We start from the raw sequence: 13,751 nt of genomic DNA on the forward strand, positions 1-13,751 counted from the left end.
TCAGCTGTAGTGTTTCCACTGTTCAGTGTTAAGAGGTCGGGTACAGCCATTAGATGGTGTGAGCTCCAATGATGATTCAGCCATGCTAATACCGATGCACCAAATGGACAGTTGTTCTGTCTTTGGGTGTAAGTGAGTTCAGATCACCTTCTCACGCTTATGCTAGTGTGTGCTGAGGAGAATAACTTTGAATTGTTCTGTTTCATGTCTGCTGCAGGACTGTTTTAAATGGAAATGCGTCATGTTGTTGATTTGTGTAACTGACCTTTATCTTATAACCGTGTTCAAACATCTGCAGTACTACGATATTAAGTGGACCTTGTGGGATCGCTTTGAAGTCACAGGAATGAAGCCCAGTGGGGAGATGACACTCCGAGAGTTCCTGGACTATTTTCAGGTATGCCACATACCCACCCCCCCACGTGAATCTTTGTTTTTTGATTATCTTTAACCCCCCCAAAAAAAAACCACAAATTCTCCTGTATTTTTCAGAATGAGCACAAGTTGGAGATCACCATGCTTTCTCAGGGAGTCTCCATGTTGTATTCCTTTTTCATGTCTTCCCCAAAGCTCAAAGAGAGAGAGCACCTGCCGTGAGTGCCATCGAATACATCACTGTCCCTAAATTTGGGCAGCAGGGTGATTCTGTTGTAGTAATTTTGTCTCCCTTCATGTTTGTGTCTCACAGGATGACTGAAATTGTGGCTAAGGTGTCTAAAAAGAAGCTGGGCAAGCATGTCAAAGCGCTGGTGTTCGAGCTCTGCTGCAATGACAATTCTGGCGAAGATGTGGAAGTACCCTATGTCAGATACACCATCCGCTGAGTCACACACTGAACCAGCCCTCAGACATGGGGAGGGGGAAACTGGGTGGTTGGTTGGTGTGAGAATTTGGGAGGGGAGTTCTTTGTTGTTCAGCTGTATGTAGTTTAAAAAAATTTTTTTGTTTTGTTTTGTTTTGGGGTTTTTTTAATGGCACATGGTTGGTGTTACCTGGTGCCTGATTGTACATAGTTCCTGTAAGCTGACATGAGGATAACTGTACGGTTTAAGGACCTAGTGAATTGTGGGAACAGGTTGCCACTGCAGAGAGGCGGCATTTATCCCGGGCCTCCCGTGTAGAAGTCTCTCCGCTCTGTGCGTTTCTCTGTTTGTTCTCTCGGTGCTCCATCTACCACCTAGTGTCCTCCTTAAACATTCTCACATGGTTAGCCTTCAGCACTAAGCTGGGTCCTTCAATCCCACAGTCTCTCCTTGTCTCTGTTCAACACTTCCACCCAGTCTTTTAAACCTGGCACCGCATCACATTTTAAGTTCAGCCAAGAATCACCAAACTAATGAGAATTGGAACAAACGACCACCAAAAGTCAAATCACAGATTTACAACCTAAATCTTCAGACACTTAGCCCTGTGTCACCAGGCCTCTGTGGACTGTAAAACAGAGTGCTTCTCTGGCAGCTTGTCACCAACACAATAGGAACCTGGTTTGTGGTGGAACAAAGCGTACCTCTATATTCACATAATGAAGCACTCTAGGCTTCAGAGGGGCTTTTGCACATGACGTTTTCTCTTTATATTTAAACTTTTTATGATATATCATGCTTTCCAGGGAAGGGGGTGTGTGTGAACACGTAGATCATAAACTGTGTTTACTTGGTTCATTCTAAGTGACATCACAATGTAAGAGCAAGGCAGCGAGTTGTACTTAAAAATGGGAGCACTTAGTGTGATAGCTAATAAATGTGTGAAACCATGCCAGTCTCTGTTTTTATTTTATTTTTCCTCTGCTGCACCATGCTGGACGCAAAGCTAAGCTTCTGCTACCTTGGCGACATGATATGCAGTAGAGGAGGCAGCAAATTGACCATCACCAGATGCAAATGTGCTTGGGGCAAGTTAAAGAAACTGCTCCCCATCCTCACTGTCAAGCATGTCACACCCAAGACACAAGGGAGGTTGTACACTGCCTGTGTGGGCACCAAATGCTGAGGACCTGCAACGACTGAGCGATGGTGAGGTGGATGTGTGGTGTGAAGGCGTCAGATGATGTCCCCACCGACTCGCTCTTCGTCAGGCTGGGGCTAGCAGACGTGACCACCGTACTGCACTCCCGACGCCTCCGCTGGTACAGTCATGTCATACGTGCTGGTTCGGCCATCAACACCATCACGAATATGGATATGCCTAGTTGAAGAGGATGAGAAAGACCCACGAAGACGTGGTCTGACTGTATCAAGGCCGTCACGAAAATCAGCAACCTGGCCAGCACTGACCCGCTGGACCGAGCTGCTTGGAGGGCCTCTGTACGAAGAGCTACTCACCTGCTGCCTACCCTGACCACAGGGACTCGTTCTCCTCTGACAACTAGAAGTCGGGGGCAGGCATCCGCAGCAGTAAATAATCCCAGGATACGAAGATGATACTGATCTCCATGTACAGTTTCATGGGAAACTGTTAAGTTTGGAACATTAATTTTCTGCTACTTCTGGGTCACAGTGACAGCAGAATAAGCAACTCATCTCACACTTCCCCATCCTTGGTCAAGTCATCAAACTCTTGCTGGGGACGGGGTGCTCCCAAGCCAGCTGGGCAATAAGCTTCAGTGTTTCCTGGGTCTTTCCCTTGGCCTCCTCCCAGTTGCATGTGTCTGGAAGACCTGCCCAGGAAAGCATCCATGACGCATACACACTCAATGTTCAGACTGTCTCAGATGGCTCCTTTCCATGTAAAATGGCAGCTCTGCTCTGTAACCCTCCCAGATAGTCAATCATCTATCCGCAATCTTGTTACTTCAGTCACTGCTCAAAGCTTTTGAGGATAGGAGTGTAAATCAAAAACCTCAGATTCTGGCTCATGTCTTTCTTAAGGGGAGTCAAGTACAGTGTTCACAGAACCTCCAGTGCAGCACCAATCTGTTTATTGGTCTCACTCCCATTTATGTGCAAGTCCCAGAGACTTGAGGCAGTGTCCCTATGGCCTCAGACTTGGATGTGCTGATCCTCTAAATCCAGGCCAAACGTTTTGTAATCTGAAAATAAGATTGAAAAAATAAATTTTGAAACTGAAAATTCAATGTTCTTGAATTTTATAATCATTTAAGAAGTGTTATCAAAATAAAAATAAGTGTAAGATGTACATTTTTCAGTTTAAATACATTTTTTTACTCAGCTCTAATTCCTTCCTTAAGATCTGCTGAGCCAGGTCTCTCTGTGTGTCACTGAGAAAGCTCGTAACACTTCACTGCAGCCTATAAAATGAGCGACCTGCCTCATTTTCATGTGGCGATGCTGTGCTGCGTTCACAGTCGCGTGGATTTGGGACACATCGGTTTTTTAGGTATAGGTGTTAAACTTTACAATCTTGCATATTTTCCAGTTTTTAAACATCAAAAATGACCAAGAGTGGTCTAGAATTACTTGTAATAGACATCTTTGTCCTTAGCATCACTTTATTTACAGGTATCAAGACAATACAGTGGAGAGAAAGTGTTAAGTCACTATCAAAGGACCCACGTTTCCTGAAAGTAACATCATATTTGCTCAAAATAATTACAGAGCTGAGTAAAAAATGTATTTAAACTGAAAAATGTAAATCTTACACTTATTTTTATTTTGATAACACTTCTTAAATGATTATAAAATTCAAGAACAAACATTGAATTTTCAGTTTAAAAATTTACTTTTTCAATTTTTTTTATTTTCAGATTACAAAACTTTTGGCCTGGATTTAGCTCCATAATCCTCAACCCAGTTGCTTCATATTTGGCCCTGGTCATGCATAGTGTGCAATGGGGAGCAATCTGAAACTAACCGAACCACATCATCTGCAAAAAAAAAAAAAAAAAAAAGCAGAGGTTCAATTCTGAGGTTAGTGGTACAGCTTAGATAAAAGTTTCCATAAAAATTGTACATTTTGTGATAAAAGCATGGAATTTGACACATTCTAAATTAATCAATCAATCAATCAATCAATTTTTTTATATAGCGCCAAATCACAACAAACAGTTGCCCCAAGGCGCTTTATATTGTAAGGCAAGGCCATACAATAATTATGTAAAACCCCAACGGTCAAAACGACCCCCTGTGAGCAAGCACTTGGCTACAGTGGGAAGGAAAAATTTATTTTCAGATATGGAGCCATCCTGGAGCTGACCTCTAATGAACTACAAGGGTCAATAAAGAATTACACAGGGGTCAAAATTTAAAAATGCTCCAGTCATTTTGTCCACATTATGTGATAACGATTCCAAAAAGGTACAGTTTGTCACCATTTTTACCCCATAAGCGAGTTCAGTCATAGATAGTCCAAAGATTAGTTTCAGTTTGTACAGGGGTAAAAAAAAAAAAGTTGCTCCAATTTTGGGGGTGAAAAAAGATGCAAATTATTGGTTGAGTTAATAACATTTTAAAAAGGAATAGTTTGCACCATGTGTCATGCTTAGTTATGTTACGGGGTAACATCGTCACCTTCCTAAAATAATGGCCTGTTACCCCATAACATCATCACCTTCCTAAATGCAGTCATATTTTCCAAAACATGACTTAGGCCATTATTTTAGGAAGGTGACAATATGTCATAGAATCCAATTGATGTAGACCTTGTTTCCCTTACCAAAAAGTAGTATATGCAAGTATGTTTCAAGTATACTTCTAGTTTACTTTTTATGTACTTATCAGTACTATTTTTTGGTAAGGGTTGACCTTAAGTTTGGAGACCAAGCTTCCACCGCAGTCAAAACTATTCCATTTATTAATCCTTTTATTTCAGCCAATAATTTGTTTTTTACCAAAATTGGAGCAACTATAATTTTTGACCACTGTACAAACTGAAACTGATCTTTGTCACCATTTTTGCCGTTCTTACCCCGTAACTCCAGAACATTCAGTCATAGACAGTGGTGGGCACAGTTCCGCTAACCGCTAATTATCGAAGCTAATGTTTTCATTATTGGGTTAGCTTTTCAGATAACTTTGAAAAGCATTATTGGACCAAATATCTTCCGATAAATTTTGGTCTGATAATTTTTAGATTGCTAATATGTTTTTGTTTATTATGTCTGTCTGATATCAAAGATTTTAGCGTTTACCTGTTTAAAGTTTCGTAGCAGAAAAACCACTCTATTTTTCTGTAAATAGAGGAGAGCTGGTTTCAGGAGAAACTGCTCTATTTTCTCCAGTCAGAGAAGAACTGGTCACGATAATTCCTCTTGACAATATTCTTATAGGCAGTATCACCCAAGTCATCCAGAGGCATACAGTTTTAACTTGTGGTTAAAATTTTAACCAAACTAATTTTGGACATGTTATTTAAATTAACATCACTTCTGAAGTTTTATAAAGTGAAAATGTCAGCAAATTCATGATTAAAATCCAGGGTCTCAATTCTCAAGTAAAAAGAATTAAAATCTTGGGCCAATTCTTTTCCAGATTTAGTTCCATTAAGAGTTATCTTGTGATTATTATTTTTCTTCCTATTTGATCCTAAAAGCAAATTTAAAACATCCCAAATGGAGCCCATTTGGTTTTGGCTAAGTTGTTTTTCTAGTTTGGTCTTGTAACCCAATTTAGCCTTCCTGATCTCGGTTTTAATCTCTTTGTAGCTTTAACACCTCTTCCAGATTTCCCTCACAAAAGGCTTTCATTTTCCTGTTAATTAAAATTCTTCCAGATCTTGAAAACCAAGGTTTACTGTTCGGATATATTTTAACAGTCTTTTTAGGAATCAAAAGATCTTCACAGGTTACATAGCTGCTGATAACATCAGTTAGCTCATCAATATCAGATGAGCTTTCTTTAAAAATATCCCAGTCAGTGCATTCAAAGCAGCCTTGAAGGCCCATAAGAGCATCCTCCGTCCACAGCTTGGACTGCCTGGTCAAAGCTCTGCCCTTCCTCAAAACAGAGCGATACGCTGGAATCAGCTGCACGCAGTTCTGGTCAGAACTCCCCAAAGGTGGGAGAGAGTAGGACCTATATGCTCCTTTAACTGAACCATAACATGTCCAAGATTTTATTTTGCCTAGTTGCGCACATGACATACTGATAAAAGTTCCTCAGAACATGTTTCAGAGAGCATTGGTTAAAATCACCAAGAACAAACACGGGCGCATCTGGACATCCGGACTGCAGCTTTTGAGTCACATTAAGAATAGTCTCAGACACTCTGACTTTTGCTTTGGGATGCACATATGCCACAATAACAAATATTTGTGGAAATTCTCAGGGTAAATATGGTGGGCGTAAGGACACCGCTAAAAGTTCTACATCTTCAGTGCAGTGTTTGTCTCTCACAATGACATTCTTACACCAGCGCTCATTGACGTAAAGACACACTCCTCCCCCCTGTGATTTACCAGTCACATCTACATCGCGATCGAGACGAAGGGGTGCCCCGAAGTTATCCAGTGGCAAATTTGCGTCAGCGTCATTATCCGTAAGCCAGGATTCTGTTATCGCTAACAGGCACGCCTCCCTGAATTCATGTTGGAAACGTATTTGTGCCTGTAGCTTGTCAACTTTATTTCTGAGTGACTGAACGTTTATCAGAATCATAGACGGCAGGGGGATCCGATTCATGGCTTGTCTCCGCAGCCGCTGACGTGCGCCGCCCCTTTTCCCTCACTTCCTGGTTTTGCGAGGAGAAACATATCAAGAGTTTTTAAAATAATTCGATAGATCAACTCCTGGTAAAATGAGGTACAAAGTAGGGTCCGCAGGCAATGAATATTCCCATTGCAGAAGAAGATCCCTGCTATACTGGATCTGCGTAAACTCTCCAGTGGGAGGGCTGAGGCTGCTGGCGGCATGACAGCGTCCACAGCAAAAACAGAGCAACAAGCTCCATTCCCGACACAATGTTCAATGGACAATAAAAACAGGTCCTTCTCTTTAATGCACAAGTCAGAAACTGGTTACACACCTTGACACTCAAACAGGCTCATACGTATATCAAAAACGAGACAGAGACGTTCCCAATTGCTGCTGGTCGCTGCACGAGCATGCTGCCTGGAGCTGATCTCAGTAGAGGTCAGCTCCAGGATGGCTCCATATCTGAAAATAAACAGTTAATTTAGATTGTGTGCCAAATTCCATGCTTTTCACACAGTGAACAATTGTTTTGCTATGCCGCCCCACTAGGTCACCAAAATGGACCCACTCCAATCTCTAATTGTGCCTCAAATTCACATTCATGAAAATCACAAATGAGTGGTGCTAAGGTATCTTGGTGGAGCACTTTAAAAGTCAACCAGAAACTGGTCTGAACTGTCAAGAATGCAGACAGCTGCAACTTTGGACTGTTGTAGCAGATCAGGTACCCCACAGTATACCTTAACAAAAGACACCTAGGACTACCCAGTCGTAAGCATTTTCCAACTACACAACACACATGTAGACTTGTTGGGCATACCCTTACACCCAACTGTTGTGCAAGGGGAAAGAGCTGGTCCACAGTTCATGGCCAGGATGGAACCCATATTACTTCTCCTAAAATTGAGGTTCGGTTATCATTCTAATACCCAATACACTGCCTTTCCCTTCATTTTGCACATTCGTGTAAAGTGAAGGAAAGGGACCATATTGGGACGGAGCCCAAGTCTCCTTTCGAGCACCTTGGTGCAGGCTTTTCTGTGGAGGCTGAGAAGTGTATTCTTCACCAATTGGAACTTTCCGGTTCCCCCTTTTTAAATATGGGAACCACCACCCCAGTTTGTCAAGCCAAACGTCGATGCAACATTGTATTGGTGTGTCAGTCATGACTGCCAAAAAATGAGCATCTGCGTGAATCTCCTCTATTCTCGGGGACTTGCTACTGAGGAGTTTTGAGTACCTCAGTGACTCCCACCAAAAAGATGGTGCCTGATCAGTCTTCGCCTTGCATCTCTACATATTTTCAGGAGGGCATGCTGTCTATATTACCCACTGATATTACCAGAAAATGACTGGCTAAGACCCACCTCTCTTTTTGGATGGTCTGTCAGAACTGCCTTGAGGTAGACTAAAGGTTATTTTTTGTGGTCTCTCCAAGCTCTTCCCACATCTTAAGTTTTTGCCTGAGCAATGACTGTCCACGATAGACCTTATCACTGTTTGTTTGTAGTGTGTTGTGTTCCTGCATCAATGTTGAGGGATCAGGATGTACAACACACCACTTGGGCACTTTCAGCAAAACCGACCTCTCCAACCAGTAATATTAATGTTCCTTACGAATTTTTTTTTTCCCTCAAGTATCTCGCACCACTTTGTGCACAGACTGCCTGCCAAATCTGCGTTGCTATCTTCATAAAAGGTAATCCACAGGTCGTAGGTTCGTTCACTTATGCAATGTGAAGATGCTGACAGTCCAGTCCTCTGGTAGATGACAATAACTCATGGTTACATCTGGACAATATTTCAGGCAGGTTTAAAGTGGAAATCTGCAGTGACAAAGTGGTCTCATGTCACCAAGCTGATTGTTTTGATCTGTCTTAGATTTTGGATTTCCATGGCAGAATACTAAGCTATCTGCTGTATTTGCGGTCTTGACTGATTCTGCCTTTTGCAGTTGTTAGTCATGATGTTCAGTGTCTGTGCCATAAATGCCTGCTTATATATTGTGACAAATGTACTTAAAACAAACCCAACTTGTGCTATCAGTTTATGCCAAAATGGCCCAGCTTTTGTGCATCAGCTTGTCTCCGGGTTGATGCTATACCACGAACCTTGATCCGATATGTTCCAGAGACCTCTGTGACGCATATATATATTAATTAATTTTATGACAACGTGGAAAGTGTATGCTAGGGAACAGAAGGTTTTGTTTGACTAATAATGAACATTGATTTCTAACTTTCATGATTTGATGAAAACTAGAAATTACATACATTCAAAAAAAAATGGCTCTTTGGATGAGCTCAGTTCAATTATGTGCAGGATTTCCATCTAATAAATAAATGTAGCCCCAACTCAAAACACATCCATGCAAGATCATTTAATTTAATTTAGTTGGGACTATATATATATATATATATATATATATATATATATATATGAGGTCTGTTAGAAAAGTATCCAACCTTTTTATTTTTTGCAAAAACCATATGGATTTGAATCACGTGTGATTGCATCAGCCAAGCTTGAACCTTTGTGCGCATGCGTGAGTTTTTTCACGATTTCTCGGATAGTCACATGACTGAAAAGCCACTGAAAACCGTCTGAGCCATCTGAAAACCGTCCTGTGAGACCAACACGGAGGTGCCGCGCCATGAGCGGCACGGTGGCACATCCCTCCGCTCCTCTTTCCATGAAAACTCCTGTAACAATGGAATGTGCCAAAAAAGTTGATGTCTACGCCTTCTGCTTTTTTTTGTGGAAGTCAGACGATGTCCCGGATCAACAAAGCCTTCACATTGGAAATGATCTGGTTGTTTCAACGGGGTGTCAGCCTGTCGATCGGCGCTCGGAGTGCGCCGCACTCTCAGATGCTGTGGGCGGTCTTCATATGTTTTTACGTCAGACAAGCTTGAACCCTCGTGCGCATGCGTGAGTTTTTTCACACGTGTCGGTGACGTCATTCACCTGTGGGCAGGCCTTGAGTGAGGAGTGCTCCACCCCGCCCGTCGGAATCTCTTTGTCTGAATAGCCGCTGCGGACGGCGCGCGTTGCTTTATCAACATTTTTTCTGGACCTGTGAGGGATATCCGAGTGGACACTATTCGAGAAATTAAGCTGGTTTTCGCTGTAAGGACTTCCCACGGAGCGGGACGTCGCGCAGCGCTTCCAGGCGCCGTCGTCGGCCTGTTTCGACCTGAAAACATTCTAATTTAAGGCTTAATTCACCTAGGACGTCGTGAGAGAACAGAGAAGATTCGGAAGAGGCCGGCATGAGGACTTTATGCGGACATTCCACTGTTTAAGGACATTTTGTAATGAAAGACGTGCACGCAAATTCACCGAGTCGTAACGGAAACGACTCGTGTGCACCGCGACAGGAAAAACACCTCCGTGTTGAAAACCATTTGTAAAATTCAGGCGGCTTTTGATGGCTTTCAACAAGTGAGTAACTGAGAAATTGTTTAACAGCTTGGGCATGTTCCAACTTGCCCGTTAAGGTTTCCAACGGAGGTGTTTTTCCTGTCGCGACCCCCCGCGGTCGGGTCCGGCCCGACATGCGACTCTGCCCGCACGTTCTTTCATTACAAAATGTCTGTTAACAATGGAATGTCCGAATAAACTCCTCATGCTGACTTCTTCTGAAAGTTCTCTGTTCTCTGACGACTTACTGGGTCAACAGAGCCTGAAATGTGGAAGTTTTCAACTTGAAACGGCGAGACGCTGCCGCCTCGAAGCGCAGATCGCCGTCAGGCACCATGGGCCGTCCTTAAAGCGACAGTACCAGACCAAAATCTCTCATCAGCCATTAAAATTTTTACCGAAAACCAGCTGAATTTATCGAATGGTGTCCACTCAGTTGTGCCTTACAGTTTTTGAAAAAATTTTTATCAAACAAAGCAGCAGTCTCTGAGCCATTCCTAAACAATGAAAAAATGACGAGAGGGTGGGCCACTCCTCACTCAAAGACTGCCCACAGGCGAATGATGTAACCGACAGGCGTGAAAAAACTCTCGCATGCCCACAAGGGTTCAAGCATGTCTGATGTAATCACACGTGATTCAAATCCATATGGTTTTTGAAAAAAATAATAAGGTCCGTTACTTTTAATCACAGACCTCGTGTATATATATATATATATGTGTGTATATATATATATATATATATATATATATATATACACAAGTCACCTCACCTGTAATGGAGAAAATGGAACCACCTCCTACTTGAGCCATACTGCCTTCATGTGTACTTGCTGCCCAAAAGGAGAGTGGTCTGGAGCACTGGCCTACATCTGCAGTGCATCCAGAAAGTATTCAAAATGCTTTAGGGCCCCTTCACACATAGTGTGAATAAGTACAACTCAGGGCAACTTACATTGGAACAGCTTATACGAGCGAACTACGAAACATTGCACCAACAGGCAGGCGTGCACAATCCCGGTGCAACAGTTCATGCAGGCGACTGTGTCTTTCGAGCAGGAACACAGTGCGAACAGAGCTCATGTGGGTGATGTGAAAGTCAGATCGCTCGCTGCTTGTAATGATCTGATGGTCTGTTTCAACTTGGGGGCAGCCTGTTAGTGTGTGCGCACTCAGTCACTGCGGCCCGTCGCCACAGTGATATGTTTTTATTTATGTCTACCGTGAGGACAGCAAGCAGACAGGCGCGTCACAGTGGGCAGTTGTTAGTCCATGTCCATCAGTGTTGTATAGTAACCAAGTAAAAATACTTCACTACTGTACTTAAGTACGTTTTGGGAGACTTTGGACTTTACTGGAGTTTTTAAATTCAACTTACTTTCACTTTTACTTCACTACATTTCCGACGTTAATTGCATACTTCTACTCCGATACATTTTCTATGCGCCATGCCATTACTTGTTACAAAAAAAAAAACACATGAAAAAAGTCGTGTTTTCACCCAGAGACACCACTGATTACTAGTGACTGCAGTGAAGTCAGGCTGATTTGTCATGAGGCATGTCCGGTAGGCTTTTTTGCAGTTGCACACTTGTTTGTCAGGAAAATGATAATTTCTCTACATTGATTACAGACCTGCTGCAGGTCTGTAATCAACTTTTCTGCAGCGCGGCTTTGCTTTGAACCTTGAACCAATCGAAGCAGTGATTCGCAGATCGAAGTAGTGCTTTGATCTGCAATTCGTGGATTCATTGATTTATTTCGCTTTATCCTAATTTTTCCCTGCTAAAAATCAGAAGAGCATATGTCTGTTAGTAATATTTAATATTTTTATGTTAAACCAACCTGTTATGGTCTTCTGAAATAGTTGATAGCTGTATTTTATAGCTTAAAACAGGACCAATGCTAACGTGTTAGCATGTCTATGGCGTTTTCAATGTTAAAGTTAACATTAAATTGTTCGCACCATCACATTTGTGTTGATTTGTTTTCTGTTTAATTAATGGCTGAGCGTTCGTTGTCGTAAAAGAGTCAAATTGTAATTTTTTTAATTTATTTTTATTCATATATTAAAGCAACAACAATAATAGTCTACATAATAGACAATAATAGTCAATAATAATAGACTAATAATGTTACAATACAATTATAGAGAAAGAGACAAAAAGAACCCAGTGAAACAAAACACAACGGAAAAGATAAAACCATGTAACTGAAGTGTTTTGTGTGATGTGCACAATTTTCAGTACTTTGACTAATACTACCAGTCATTTACAAGCCTAGATAAACTTTGTAATATAAAAAAATCAGTCCTTTTTTGATTATTAACATTTACTTGTACTTTTACTTTCAGTACTTGAGTACATTTAGTTGTCATACTTAAGTACAATAAATACTAGATACTTTAAGACTTTTACTTGAGTAGCATTTCAATCAGTGACTTGATCTTCTACCAAAGTCATTTTTTAATGGGTATCTGTACTTTTACTTAAGTGTGATTTTCCGGTTCTTTATACAACACTGATGTCCGTCCAAACACAGTACGTGTTGTCCAGCCATGGCATCCAGATCCACAGCTCCCCACAGCTGCTCCTGTCAGTTTAGTGTACACACCAACTCTCGCACTATCTATGAAGGGGCCCTTACTTTCACCACATTTTACAGCCTTATTCCAAAATGGAGTAAATTTTTTTTTTCCTTCAAAATTCTACTCACAACACCCCATAATGACATGAAAAAGTTATTTTTTTTTAAGTTTTTGCAAATTTATTAAAAATTTAAAAAAATAAAACTTACATCACATGTATGCTAGTATTCACACCCTTTGCTCAATACTTCGATGCACCTTTGGCAACAATTACAGCCTCAAATCTTCTAGAATATGATGCCACAAGCTTGATGCACCTATCTTTGGGCAGTTTTGTCCATTCCTCTTTGCAACACCTCAAGTGTCATCAGGTTGGATGGGGAGCGTCAGTGCACAGCCATTTTCAGCTCTCTCCAGAGATATTAAGTCGGATTCAGGGCTGGGCTCTGGCTGGGCCACTCAAGGACATTCAGTTCTTGAGTGGCCCAGCCAGAGCCACTCCTTTGATATCTTGGCTGTGTGCTTAGGGTCATTGTCCTGCTGAAAGATGAACATTCGCCCCAGACTGATGTCAAGAGCGCTCCGGAGCAGGTTTTCATCCAGGATGTCTCTGTACATTGCTGCATTTATCTTTGCCTCAATCCTGACTAGTCTCCCAGTTCCTGCTGCTGAAAAACATCCCCACAGCATGATGCTGCCACCACCATGCTTCACTGTAGGGATGGTGCCTGATTTTCTATAAAACATGACAACTGGCATTCACTCCAAAGAATTCAATCTTTGTGTCATCAGACCAGAGAATTTTGTTTCTCATGGTCTGAGAGTCCTTCAGGTGCCTTTTGGTAAACTCCAGGTGGGCTGCCATGTGCCTTTTACTAAGGAGTGGCTTCTGTCTGGCCACTCTACCATACAGGCCTGATTGGTGGATTGCTGCAGAGATGTTTGTCCTTCTGGAATGTTCAATTCAATTTATTCAACTTATAGAGCACCAAATCACGACAGTATTGCCTCAAGTCGCTTCACAGAAAACAACTCAAAATCAAAACAAAATGGCCCAAAAGATCAAAAAGCACAATTAAAAGATTAAAAGCACAATAAAAGAGTAAAAAATAAATAAATAAAAAGCATAACAACACAATATGCTAATCATATGAA

General features: G+C 41.7%; 1 protein-coding gene and 1 non-coding gene across 4 annotated transcripts in view; both read left to right on the plus strand.

Moving 5' to 3' along the window:
* Positions 1-1,754, plus strand: part of uba1 (ubiquitin-like modifier activating enzyme 1) — a 57,150-nt gene extending 55,396 nt beyond the window's left edge. For 2 of the 3 annotated variants that reach the window (XM_034172527.1, XM_034172526.1), the window contains exons 24-26: positions 299-397; positions 493-593; positions 689-824. In XM_034172527.1, the coding sequence (XP_034028418.1) occupies positions 299-397; positions 493-593; positions 689-824 (336 nt within the window). Of the gene's footprint in view, positions 1-298; positions 398-492; positions 594-688 lie in introns of all 3 variants that reach the window. The other variant, XM_034172525.1, reaches the window with a different exon arrangement.
* Positions 64-181, plus strand: LOC117513156. The gene has a single exon (XR_004561475.1). It is a non-coding gene; the product is annotated as a small nucleolar RNA U6-53/MBII-28 (small nucleolar RNA).
* Positions 1,755-13,751: the final 11,997 nt, after the last annotated feature.

Source organism: Thalassophryne amazonica, chromosome 6, assembly GCF_902500255.1.
Source record: "Thalassophryne amazonica chromosome 6, fThaAma1.1, whole genome shotgun sequence".
NCBI lineage: Eukaryota > Metazoa > Chordata > Actinopteri > Batrachoidiformes > Batrachoididae > Thalassophryne > Thalassophryne amazonica.